Source organism: Gavialis gangeticus, unplaced genomic scaffold (genome assembly GCF_001723915.1).
Source record: "Gavialis gangeticus isolate Ggan-Ray unplaced genomic scaffold, GavGan_comp1, whole genome shotgun sequence".
In the NCBI taxonomy this organism is placed as follows: Eukaryota; Metazoa; Chordata; order Crocodylia; family Gavialidae; genus Gavialis; species Gavialis gangeticus.
In genome coordinates, this window is record NW_017729022.1 from 170,503,454 (window position 1) to 170,517,513 (window position 14,060).

The 14,060-nt window shown below is 41.5% G+C and overlaps 1 protein-coding gene across 1 annotated transcript in view; it reads right to left on the reverse strand.

Moving 5' to 3' along the window:
* Positions 1–459: 459 nt before the first annotated feature.
* Positions 460–14,060, reverse strand: part of DUSP10 (dual specificity phosphatase 10) — a 32,834-nt gene continuing 19,233 nt past the window's right edge. The window contains exons 3-4 of the mRNA XM_019516482.1: positions 4,831–5,199; positions 460–1,631 (exon numbers count right to left, since the gene is read on the reverse strand). Of these exons, the coding sequence (XP_019372027.1) occupies positions 1,366–1,631; positions 4,831–5,199 (635 nt within the window). The 3' untranslated portion in view covers positions 460–1,365. The remainder of the gene's footprint in view (positions 1,632–4,830; positions 5,200–14,060) is intronic.

Consider the following 14,060-nt stretch of genomic DNA (forward strand, 5'->3'; position numbering starts at 1 on the left):
ACAGAGGCCAGGGAAAAATCATTGAAAGGACTGTAGTTTTCCAAATGAATGCTTTACTACCAAGCTGAAAAGACATTAGGTCCTCACTGATAGTTTAGTTCAGTCATACTGCTTAGAATTTGATGGAGTCTTAAGATAAAAAAAATGGTTGAAGAGAGTGAAGAACAAAAGAGGGAAAAATAAATAAAGTACATACCACCAGTAGGAGTTAGGAAGAGAACACTTAAAAGAAGAAAAGATAAAGTTAGGAATACCTGTTTTATCCAAATAAAACTACAAAAGCAAACAACCCATCCCACAGAAAGCAAACAGAAAGTTATTAAAGAAATAAAAAGGACACACGTTTTCCAAAAGAATTTTCATTTTTATAATCAAAATTTTTTTTTTTTACATAGACAACTGAAACACACCAATATCTTGTGCGAAAAAATATCTTAAATAAACTTTGCTTGTTCTTGATTTTTGTACATTCTGATATACATATGTAACAAGGTTTATGGCACTGGAACCAGAATCAAATCATAAAAAGGAAAAAAAATGCTTTCATTTATTCCTTCTGAACAAGCTGGCCACTGTTGCACTATTAGACTTTAAAAATTATTTCTCGTCTATTATTATTATTATTGGGCAGCCAGCTTAATTGTTTTGCACACTCAAAATAAACCCCAAATTATTATTGCACAAGAAGCCAGTGAAGGCATATGGCATAGAATGGTCAAAGTCCCTTGCTGTTAAAACCCCTTACACCCAAAAATAGAAAAATAGAACCGGAACATGAAACACGCCAAATAAAAGATTCTTTTCCTTTAGTTTCTGCCAGGAGTGTGAAAAAGTGGCTCACAGACTTTTTAAGCTGCTTTGATCTCGTTTCCACCAGTGAGCATTTTGTTTTGTGATCGTTAGCAAACCCTTTGTAGAATCAAGGCCCACATTTCACTGACAGTCTTTTCTGCTTTGTTTTGGCTGTTTGTATTTTGTCTTAAATGTAGCTTTCTTCAGTCTATGAACCTGCACAGACTACTTAGCCATAAACTCTACAAGTAGCTGAAAAAAGGAAGGGGGGAAAAGCCCAGGGTTTTGTTTTTTCCTGTTGTATTGATTTAAAAATTGTTTTGTTGTGAAGCCTCCCTGTTATGTCAGTTTCTGGGAAGGAAATCTCATTGGCATTCCATCCTGTGTAGTGAAGTTCTTGGACTTGTTTAAAAACCTCTCTTTACAAAAAAGGTTTTTATTCACAAAGTTTTGCAACCAAAAAAAAAAACAACCCAGAAGCTAAAAAGAAAAACCCAACCCACTCCCCCAACTCCCAAATCAAGTGAAGAATATGATAATCTCTTTATTAAATGCCTCTTCTTAGCTTCACTGTCACACTACAGTCTCTACCCCAATCAACTTTGGTGTAAGAATTCGTGGTGTAACTCCATTATTTAGATCTTCCTCAAATTCCAGTAACTGCCCCATAAAGTTAAGGTTGGGAGAAATGATTGGTCGTTTGCCTTTGACAAATTTATAGGCATCAGTCATGGTCATCCATGTGTGCTTCATTAAGTATGCTATGACTATGGTGGCAGAGCGGGACACGCCAGCTTGGCAATGAATGAGGAGGCCTTTTCCACACTGGTGAGCTTCCTCTGGAAACAGAAACAGAAAGACAGAAGTAACATGTGTTTGCTACAAAGGTGTTTCCATCTGGGGGGGATTTTTTTTTTATTTTGTTTTTAAAATTAAAGAGAAAAGTCTTAATGCAACATACAATAAACTGAAAAAAAGATTTATCAGAGATAATCTAATTTCTCAGCTACAAAAGCCATGGATTTAAAATAACAACAGAATGTATACTGGAGTAAAAATGATACCATACCACACCATACTTTCTGAATTTCATTTTGGACAGCCAGAAATTCATATTCATTTAAATCTATGTCTTATCTAATTTACGCTTCCAGAGACACAAGGTTGCAATGGTTATATTGTGGGAGCTTCAAGGGAATAGTTATTTAGGAAATAGCCTGGTCTTTGGTCAAGGCCCAAAAGTGGGAAGTAACAGATCTGTTGTTCAATTTGTATCTCTGGCACAACTGGCTAAGCCCAGAGGTTAAAATTTTAGTCTAAACTTCGAGTGGCTACTGTCACTCACGAGAGGGAGTTGCAAGACATTCATTATTAACTGTTATATGTTTAACAATATTATTCTGGGAAAGATTTCTACCAATTCACATTTTAAATGAATTTTAACTAAAGATGTGCTTTTTTTTTTGCAACCTCTCTAAAAAAGCAGCATTATGTCCATTAGGCATAAGGGGAAGTTTTAGATAAGGTAAATAACTAAATTTGGGTTGCTCAAAAAGTCTGGCCAAGGCAGTGAAAGAACATAGAAATTCTGGTTCGTTGTTCTTTGCTATAGGCCAGCTATGTTTCAACTTCTCCAGTGCCCAGCCATATTTTTAATCACTTACAGCAGTAGTTAGAAATTATTTGCTCTAAGCAACTATACCTAGTTTGTGCACGATACAAAGCACTAGCCAATATTCCTTCTTAATAAAGTGTTTTGTGAAGGAGAAATATCAGTGATAAAGAAACTTTGATTCTTCATGTTAAGTAGAATAGCAATGCAAGCAGAATTTGGGGAGAGGCCAGTTCCAGAAACCATACCTCAATGTGCCACACTACCATACAATTCATACATGAACATTTTAGAAAGACAGAGCACCAAAGAAAAAAAGAAACTGGACTCCAGCACATCATTGCCCTCCCAGCACGAGGCATTCAAGTTCCTTTCTGCCCTTGGATTAAGTTATAAACCTCAGAGTTCATATGGATGATGAACACAGAACTTTTCCCCCTCAAGAATGTGAGTTTATATAAACACTTCTGATTTAGATTTTGCACACTATCTTGACCCAGCTTCTCTTCTAATTCAAAGGGATAAAAACAAAGCTTTCTTCTTCTCTCATGCTCAAATGGTACTCCCCTCACTCTTGCCAAAGAAGCCAACTTAACTTTCCCACTCATTCTGTAATCAAAGCTTAGAGAAGCTAATTTAGTGAAGAAGAGCACAAACCAGGGTCTGCCTTATGGCTGTGCTGTGCAGCCATGCACACAGAGACAGCTATGTTTCAGTATCCTCACTACACTACTTTTCTGACTGGTCAACCTGAGCTTCAGCTAGTAAAATGGGAAAAGACTTGGCAAATTAGCCTATTAAATGCACAACCTCACTATTGTTTGGTGAAGGGGAGGGAAGGGGTAGTGATCCTGAGCATCTGTGGGAAAAGCTGTTAGAGAAGCTTTTACTAAAAGAATTCCACCACAGCTAATTACAATCCACCTATTTATTTATATTGCTTATAATGATGTAACCATTCTTAGAGCCTTTTGATGCAGCTACACTTTCATCTTAATTAAAGCACTACAGTTGGAATACATAGAGTTGATGAGAAATTCTCCACTAGCATTAGTATTGCCATGACGCAAGACATATTTAAGTGGTTTCAGTGAAATACATCCTGACAGTGAATACCAACACTGTGCCAACAATGGCAGAGCCCCAGGAAAGCCAATGTAAGAATGAAGTCAGAGGTGCTGAACACCCAAACACCAATACAGATAATGTAAGTGGTAGGCGTCTGGTGCTTCTGAGAAGCAGGTCTTAGTGCAGGGGGGCACCTTAGCCAATCTAATTGCACAACTGGGAACCTACATTATATCATAGTACTCTGGTGTGCTCCTAACCATCTGTCTTCACTGAAGTTAGTCCAAGTGATCAGTACCAAGATCAGTCTAGCCACACAAAAAAGCCATAGTGGTACTGTGCTACCCTCTGTATTTCACTCAGACTTCTGGGGGTATAATCCGTGGTTTCTTGTGTTACAATAAGCCAATATGCTCTGTGATTCTTGTCCAGGAAATTGTGGGAGAACATGTCTGTCCTTTAGGGTGCTGTAAAAAGAACTGTGAGACTCACTACTCAAGTGATTTAGCCTGTGTTCCTACTGCAAAGTAGTCTAAATAAAAGTCTAAGTGAAAGCAGCAACTGAGCTCTGACATCTCTCTAAACTATGCCAGCTATCCTGAGCTGAAAGCTCTGCTAAACTTCAAGGTTTGTGTGTGGGCAAGGAGACACATTATGGCTTTAAACTGTAGTGAGATCAAGGGTTTTTTGTGGCCTGCTTGCAGTGTGCAGACCTGATTTCATGGGCTTTGTGGCAGCCCCACCCCTCACTGATGATTGGCAGAGGGGCCCTAATGGCCCTACCCCTCGGGTGCTGAAAAACTTTCACTTTCTTGACTGGCATCTTCACTTATTCTGGGTTACTAGCTCAGCCTCTCAGTAGCTCTCACTCAAATGATGTGCTCTATGGCTGCAGTGATTGCCGTGCTCTCTTTGTATTCTGGTATCCATTTTTTGGGTCAATTCCATGCAAAATCACAATCAACGCTGTTTCTCAAAGTGATCATAGAAACTGCCATTTTTGTTGGCTTCGCAAAAACAGCAAAACCACTATTTAAGTAGGTCCCTAATTATGGCAACGTCCGAGTAAAAATTCGGAGCTAACACCGAAGTGAAGATATAGCCAAACAGGTGCTTCATTCTGAAGTTGGAGGTGTCTGCATTTCGGAGGTGAGTAATATACAAGTATATATAACTAAGAAGGACTTTTGTACCATAATACTAGAGTCAGTGGAAGCTACAGCCTCTCAGCATTTCTGACAACCAAAAAAAGTTTAGCAGGCTTTAATGAGCCTTCTGGGACATCAGCTCTGCACTAAATTCATTGAAGATGTTTAAACAAGTATAACAAGGATAATCAACAGGCAAAGAATAGTTACCTATGAATTCAAAAGCCTCTTCAAAGTACTGCCTTAGATTCTGCTTGTTGCTGTCAGTGGCTGGCAGCCGCTTGTAGTTGAACATGCCTTTCTCATAATGGTAGAGGGGGAGATGGGTGGTAACATTGATTATGTATCCTATGTTCATCCTCTGCATCTTTTCCAAGTCCTGAGCATCATGCTCATTGCCAAGGAAGAGGAAGGGTAAGATAGGGGTCAGCTCAGCATTCTCTATGTCTGGGGTGGTAGGGATGGACTGAGGTAGTGTGGCTGCCACTGCCGATGCTCCTCCTCCTTCTGGGCATTCTTGAAGTTGGAGGGAGTTATCACAGAGGTTTTCATGGTTCTGTTTAAAACTGCTGAGTCCACCTGGTAAGGAAAGAGAGAGAGACTGAGTAGAGATTTCACTTGGGGCCTCTGAAGAACTTATTACTTGCAAGTCTGTGCATAGATTTGTTCAACATTACGCTACAGTTGAGGCTATATCTTATCAAAGCAAGCTCTTATGGCAGAGTGGTAGAGGTGCTCAGTTCTCCTCATTACTAGCGCTTCCCTTGTTGCAACACCAAATGCAGGTGCACTTTTGCTAGCAGCTATTGCAATTCATGCACCAATTTTTCCTGGCATAGACAAGACCAGCACTGACAGAAGCATGCAAACTGCTACATGTGTTCCTACAACATCAGTACAGTCACTGTGACACAGCAGGAATCTGAGTATTGTAGGGTAAGAACAAGGAAGTAGTTCACTAAACAAAATGCTATTGTAATCATTTTAAAAACTGCTTTAAAAAGTAGCACCCAGCAAATTAAACATTTTCAGTGGTAAATGTTTCAGCTGTAAATGCATATGCTGAAAGACTTATGTAAGTCTTTCAACTTTATCTGTTTGAGACCACTGCTGATTTACTCAGAGAAGGGCAGCCCCACAGGGCACCCACACAGCATAACATTTTCATTAGGGACAATTCAACAGACAGAGAAGGATGTAATCCCTTAATATTTCACACTGGGGAATAGCACAATTTTTTTTCAAGCATATTCTCATAACTACCACAATTAAGGAGCTTGCTTAACTCACAGCAAACAGCCCCACTTTTTCTGCCTAGATTAGCTGGAAATATTCAACAAATTAGGAAATTAAATGAAGGGGTGGGGAAATGGATTGGGGGAAATATTTTTTTTCAACCATCCTTTCCCTCTACCTCCAATTATAATTTAGGATTTTAAAGCAGTACTTCTTTTTTCTTCAAGAGGATAGCTCAACAAAACACTAGACCAAGAAGCAGACATAGGCTTTTTTTTTTAAAACTTCTTTCTACACCTCATTCATAATTACATCAGCTTCAGGCTCCCCACCTGCCTGGTTTCCATAGCAATTACACAAAGGCATACAATGACATCAGCTGGCATGACATCAGCTCTTTGAGTGCAAACAATACAAGAAGAACTACTTTGTTTAAGGCCTTTGGTACAACTGTGTTCTTGAGAGCCAATGATGTAATGCTAACAGGTGGCTCAGGCCTGCTTTTGCCTAGCAGAGAGAGAGAGAGAGAGAGAGAGAGAGAGAGAGAGAGATACAATGCTTTCTCTTCTGTCTGTTTGTAAGATTATATGTTTATGTTTTACTAAAGCCATATGGAGCAACGTACCATATTTTGAAACAATCAGCATGTTTAGATTCAAATGCACTTAGGTAAATGTGAGCCAATGAAAAATAAAATCTCAGAGACAAAAATATGCAAAGTTTATGAGAGAGAGCTGTGCTAGCCAAAATAAATGTTTAACGTGTCATTATCCTGCTAAGGTTATTGCCTTTTTTTAAAAGGCTATTTGTCTACTTAACGCTCAGAAAACACTTTTGTAATTCTCTACTGAGGAAGGTTTTAAAATATAGAAGCCCAAGCATACAGTTATGTAGGGTTTGGGTCAGATCCATAAGACTTATGTGCCTAAAAGTGAGATACCCCAATGCCTAGCATTTAGGTACTTGGCTTCCAGAGAGGAATCCAGGAATTCAGATATTGGAGAAAGAGCTGAGGCCAAACCCACATCTCCCAGGACAGTGCTCTAACCACCAAACTCTACATTGTTCTCCTGAAACAATCCAGGACAGGTGAGGTCTTGAAGTCCCTAAATCTTTAAACTGAAGGTAAATATAGACCAAGAATCACTATTCTGTTCTAAACCTCTCTCAGTTCTAGAAAAGATTGGGAGGGAAGGCACTAGACAAGAGAATCATGGGTTTGAAACCAAATATTTGCATCTAAACTTTCCACCCTTAGGTTGGATTCCAATTCTTCTTAATCCATGTAAGACAGTGGGTCTTAACCTTGTTAGACTCAAGGCACCCCTCAGAAAATGCCATCTCTTAACTTTAACTCTTTTTTTTTTTTTTACCACTACTAAAATAACTCAGAATAAAGAACTCAGAAAAACCACAACAGGTCAGAATGTTTTTGACAATATGGATTCTGATTTGAAATCTCTGGGTTTACCCTGTGAATCAAGGTGCAGGTGTTTGCACAATTAACATTCTTAATATCTTGAGGCACACCATGGCATCCTTAAAAGTACCCCAGGGTGCCAGAGCACCCTGGTTGCAAGATACTTTGGCCAAAAGGATGCAAGTCTCACAAGTGGTTACACCAACTGGATTATAACCCAACCTAAAATCCCATCTCGTTAGCAATTCTCTATTTTCAGGCTTCGGGGTCAGTATAGACAAGTGATTGATTAAAAACAGCATTTAGCAATAGCAGCTAAAACGTGATAAGCCCTTTCCAATCTTGACTCCAAAGAACATGGCATCTTAACACAACTGAAAAATGCTCTAAGGGTTTGTGTGTGACATTTCCTTTTGTTTTAAAGTAGATGTAGGTTGAGGCAGAAGCCCATTGCCTTTACTGTTCAAAAGCAGGGCTGTTAATGCAAGTGGTGGATGCTAGAATGACGGAACAGAGGGAAGGTGCGATGTGGTGGAGAGCTACAAGGGAGTTCTGGAGAAAACTTCCCACTCTACCCTCATTCCCTACCCACCAAGCTGTGTTCCCTCCTTCTGATCCCCGACCTTCCTTGCTGGTGGGGACATTCTGGGTCAGCCAGCAGCTGTTAGGGCCACCTCTTTCTCCTGCTCTATGTTGGTTTGGATCCAGCAGGTAGAAGCAGACAGTAGAGGATCTATGACAACTTCATTGTCTGAAATTCTTGCCACAGCAGCACCTGACAGCTAGGAGCAGGACATTCAGGGCAACCCCAATGTTCCAGCAGAGCTGCCAGGAAGTGTGCAGTTGGGATTGCCAAATATGTTGATGTAATCTTAGATGCCCAACACTTGTTATCCTTTCCAGTGGGACACACAGTGTACTACAGCTCCTTTTCCAGCTCCTCACTGATTAGGTAGGCACAGGCATGGGAGAAAGGGGGCAGGCAGCAGGGGGTAGGCACAAGCACCAAGGGGCAGACAGCAGGGAGGCACATGGCAGTAGGGAAGACAGGTACAGGCATTAGGGGGACCAGGGGCAGGGGAGCAAAGGCTGTGGGCTTGGCCCTTCTCCCCTGCCACTGCTTTTCCCAACCATAGCTATGGGGTGGGGTGGGAGGGATTTACAACAACCCTCCACTAATTAGATTCTGTACATGGAAAATTATATTTATACTTTTCCATGTATAGAATTTAATTATTGGGGGGTCATCTTAAATTCAAAAGTCATGTTGAATTCAGGTAAATACAATATTTCATAGCTGCAAACACTATGTTGAACAATCATATTGTACCTACTTACTGCATGTGATGAAGGCTATAATTTCACTTTATCATAATCTGATGCAACCACTTCATACAAATATATATGGGATTGTGTAAGAAAATACATACACTTTTTTGTTTCTAAGTAGCTGAGCGCTCCAATGTCCACCTGAAGTCAATGGCATCTTTAGATGCTCAGGACCTCAGGAAACCCAAGCTACTTTTTTTATGAAGACTGGAATCAAGGAAGTGACACTTCATGACAGACAGCCCAGCCTGTATTCCGTATAGCAAGACAATTCAGAAGCCAGAGTATTCTTAGTAGTCATTGATGCAAGCAGCCAGAGATATCTGTGCAGTTATCACTGCATCTGGTGTATTCTCCAGAAGCTGCCTGACACGTTCTACTCTACTAGCTGTGCCAGAACAGCTAGTAAGTCAACAAAACTCAAATTGTCTCTTAAGTATTTCATAATTTTTGTAGAGCTAAATGGTGCGACTCACATCAAGTCAGCACCCTGCCCTCCAGCTGTGCCAATGAGTTTCTTCACTGTTTCACAAGGAAGATCCTCTTTTCTTTAAACATTTATCAAAATGCTGCTCTCATCACCACAAAGCTGTTTCTGGACAACAGGTGAATACCAGTTTCCACTTACTGAACCATCCACTGAGGATCCTTTCAGTGGCAGAAGAACAACAGGTACAGGTAGATCAAAGGAGATAGGAGCCAGAGAAGCTTTTCAACTAGAAAAAGCATTGTGGTCCGAGTTGTAGGTATGATACCCACATTGAGTGGGTCCACCAGCTGCTGTCCTCACCAGGGCAGGATCAGCATTACATGGAGCAGACACACACAATATGGTAGATGCATGTTGATCTGATTTTAGTGGAAGCTCTCTAATGCTTTTGCTGGTAGAAGCACCTTCAGACTGAAGAAGGAAAATGCTCTATAGAAAATGCTATGCAACCTGCCTTAAAGAGTTAGTATATGGCAGCTGTCGCCACTTTGCACCTGTGCTGTCAAAATAATATAGACGAACAAATATTTGTTGCTGATCCACAGCGGCTGCACATCTTTAAGTTTAATAGGTACTGCATGTTCCTGGTGAATTTACGAACAGGAACATATTTTTATACAAGACAGACTGATGACATGCTATCCACAATTAGATGGAACTTGCAATCCCCTAGTGACAGACAGACCTTTTACATTTCCTTCAAAGCTATCCAATAGATGCCTCAGTCCATTCATCCTACTAAATTATGAGGCAAAATGTCATGCATATGTTGTTTATTTTTCCTTTCCTGATCTAACGTAGCAGTTCCGCTTTAAATGGAATTGTAGAATATCAAGAAATTAAAAGATTACTTAGCTAAAGGCTTAAGGATAAAAATCTCACTTAACTACTAAGTGGAAGCCTTCATTCAGGTACCAGCACACCAAGTCCAGCATATAGTTGCAACCCTTGCAATCTCTAATTTATCAAATTCAAGTTGGTGACTTCTTGGGCACCAGAGAAGCAATAAGATATGTAAATGAATATGTACAGATTGTTTTAAGAGGATGCTTTGGATTTGTGCAAGTACAGGCTGTTCCTTTAAATGTGTGACCTCATTTATTTACATTAGTGCAGAAAGCACTGCCAGAAGCAACAGCTGATGACAGCCTCATGTATTTTTCCACTAAGACAACAATTAAACTGTTTCTGTGTTATTATTACTGAGTAGATGACTGTATGTCAAGTTGATTCAAAGTGTAAAATGCCTCAAGGTTAAGTCAAATGGACTTAAAATATAAAATATATTAACATTGTGGGACAGATATTGTGCTGCTTATTTTGGTCTGTCTACACTGTAGCTGAAATCCTACCAATATCAACATGTTCCCAGACCTGCGTGGAAAAGCTTTCATCTTCTGCTGTCCCAGGAACTGAATCATAAAAGCTTTTCCAAAAGTCATGCACAATGCTATGACATGGGATATTTCTACAGAGCACAATGCAGTGTTAGGAACTTGCTTGGGAACCAAAAGCATAATTATTTGAGTTTAGCAAAGGGAACATACTGATCTTCTCATCAAGGCTAGCCCTGGTTAACCACTGCATGTGTGTGTCTATACTGCTGCTGTTACCTGAGCTAGCTCAGGTATCTCCTCATGGCATTACATTCTGCTGTATCAACATACCTTCACTTCTCAAAATTTTCCATGATCAGGGTCAGATGGGCTGAGTTCTATTTTTAATAAAGATACATGGGTTTAGGACTGCTTACTAGCTTCAGCCTGGAAAGGACCAAACCCAGATGCCAAGAACTGTCCACAATGCCCCTTGAGGTCTGTATAATAAAGCAAGGATACAATATGAGCTTCATGGTGTAACAAATAACAAATACATGTCAACTAAATGTAGTTAAGTCCCCTGTTGCTACATATAGCATCAATGGAAAAAACATGCTCATCTTCATAACCACTGTACTTCCTCTCAGTTGTGGTTTTCATTTCCTTCTTTTTCTCATTGGCTACACACAGCAAGTACCCTAATTTCACTAAATTGAGTCAAATCCCATGTGCTGACCTCTCTAAAATTGGTTTAACACTGGCTAAAATTGATTGAGCTTAATTAACTAACAAACCAAATGAAGTTCAATTAATTTTAATCACTTAGATCAGGCCTACATTAGAGTGCTTTATCAGTAAAGGAACACCAGTCCACCATACAAGAAAAATGCTTCTGGTGTTGATGCAACTTACACTGACAAAGCTGTTTCATATGAACAGCTTTTTCTAGCTCCTCTCCTTTCCCCCAGGTAAAACAAGGCATTTGACAGAAGTGTACTTTTGCCAGTAGTTCTGCTTTGTCTACATTAGAGGAGGGGAGGGTTGCTGGTCCAGCTATGACATTTGGGGAGTATGCCACTGCATGTCTCTTCCCATCATAGCTGCATCAGCAGAAACCTATAGTATATATGAGGCCTTAAACCAGGAAGAGCGTTTATACAAGGGAAATTAACAAATTATTTCCCCCAACACAGCAGACCAGCCTTTTTAGTGTCATTCATTCATCAAGCTGCATTTCTTGCTTTAGGGTGTTCACAGCTCCTCTCCCCATCCCATCCATGAAGATGATTAGCAGTGAAACAGTTAATACTGGTATTTAAAGTCTCATCATCAGAATTTAGAGCTGACACTCTACTACCCTAAAATTCCCCATAGCCCTTGCTGCCGGCCCCTCCCCAATTCAGGTCCACATGCCCACCACCATGCCTTGCCACTGCTCGCCCAGCCGAGGCACAGCAGGGTGAAGCCACAGCTTGATCGGGAGCCTTGGGGAGGCAGTACAGCGGCACCATCCCGTGCCTCCCTGCCCTGGCTGGGCAAGTGGTGGGAAAGCATAGCCCCCCCTCCTAGTGCCTTCTGCCTGGAGCAAGCTGCACTTGCATTGTGCCTCCTAACCCTACCCCAGCTGGGCAAGCGGCAGCAGGGCATAGCCCCTGCTCCCAGCACTGCCATGCCCACATCCTGCGCCCTCCCGCCCCAGTTGGACAAGTGGCAGCAGAGCAGAGGCCCCATTCCCAACACCTTCTGCCTCCAGTCCAGAGCACAGCCAAGCTCAGCCCACTCTGCACACATTCACGGGCACACACTTACTCCCATGCCCTCCCAGACTGGTGGCGCACGGTGGTGCAATGGCAGGAGCCCTCCTCCCCAGCTGGGCAGCTTTCCCAGCCCCAATCCCTCCCTCACTGTGGGGGCATTGATTTGCTCCCCCCCCACGCCCCTTCTCTGCCCACTCTGCCCACCACAACTGACTTACCAGTTGGAGGCAGCTGTGTCCAGCGTGGTTGAGGACTGCTGCCTGTTTAGTCTAAGACTGAATCTCCAAATCAGCCAAATGGAATCAGGACAATGATTCGAATCACCAAATCGAATCACTGTCCCTCCAAATCAGCCAAATCAGAATTGAATACTTGCTGCTTTGCACAGGCCTACTGCTGGCACAAAACAGTTCAGTGCCAGAATCATCCAAGGGGAAGGCATTGTAAGGTGGGATAGAGTAAGGAGAGTGGTGACAGCGGCAGTGTACAGAAGCCTTCACTGTACCCCAATGTTGTCAACAGTAGCAGTATTTACTTCTGTACTAGCCCTCTCTTCAAACTGTACTAAGCCAACCTTCACAGCTGAGGAGCAAGACATCATGCTTAATTACAGCTATTGCTAACACAGTTTAATTCACGGCTTGAACAGAATGCTTGTGTTATGGACACAAGCTTTTCAGTTTGAGGTCCAAATATTTGGCACCCTATTTCAAAAACTCACATTTATCACAGTGCTTACCTCCCTGCAGAGGAGCTAAGAAGTGGGGGTAAGGGAACAACTCGGCAGGGCTGCAGGCCTAAGCCTGCACCATGGCATCCTGGTTGAGAATCACTGAGCTCAAGCAAGAAAGGGAGAATAATTCATGATATGGCTCCAGGCTCACAGAACACCTGTTCCCCTGAGGCTGTAGTAGAAGCTGGTGGGGAAACCTGTCACATACACCAATTCAAAACACTTCCATGTAAAAGCTCAGAGGGCAGGATTTCCTTCATATGATTACAAATTTTATTCTGACTGCAAGTGTCTTAAATGGTAACACATTAGTCTCCAGGCCATGGCTTGGACACTGCTGGAAAGCTCGAGTCTTCAAAACATTGCGCATCTATTAAAATAATGACCTGATGCCATAGAGAATGAGTGAAGAGAAAAGGAGCAGGGATCCATTCAAGTCTCACTTGCACCAGAAAGAATTAGCAGGAGATACTTTAACATCAGTGGCATTCACATCATTTTTTCCAGTGAAGTGAGCTCAAAATTAGGTCCAACTGACAACATTCTTGATGGGAGAAACCCACCAGACAGGATTTAGCAGGGAACATTGACACTCCTGCTTATTTTAAGCACTACTGTTTATCCTATTACTGAAGCCTTATCCAGCAGTGAGCGCTCTTCGGAGCGGAATTCTTTACCTCATTTGCCATCCCTTCTATAATACTTCACTGTATCATATTTGCCTGTGAACTCTGCCCAGTGCTTGGTGGACAGAAGAAAGCCATGAGTGACGTAGGCTTCTCTATCCATGCTTGTTTTTACATTGGTTACTAACAAATTGGATAGGTTAGCTCTCTAGTCTTGCAAGCATTTTTCTCACTTGCCAAGGTCTGCCTGCAGCAGGTTCAAAACAGCCTATAGAAGGTTTCCTGCCCCTCCATGAACAGCATAAGTGTCAGCCTGGCCATGAAAGATTAAGCTTTTTAAAAAAAATTTAAAAGGGTAAGTAAACATAACTTACAGAGAACAGCTGCCACCTTGATCTACTCAATCTAATCTAGTCCTTCCCTCTAATCAAGCTGCCAAGGTGATAACTTCACTGTATTCAAAAAGAAAAAGGCAAAACTGCAAATTCCAGAGAACTCCCAAGGTCAGGGTTCCCCGCCCCCCCCCCCCC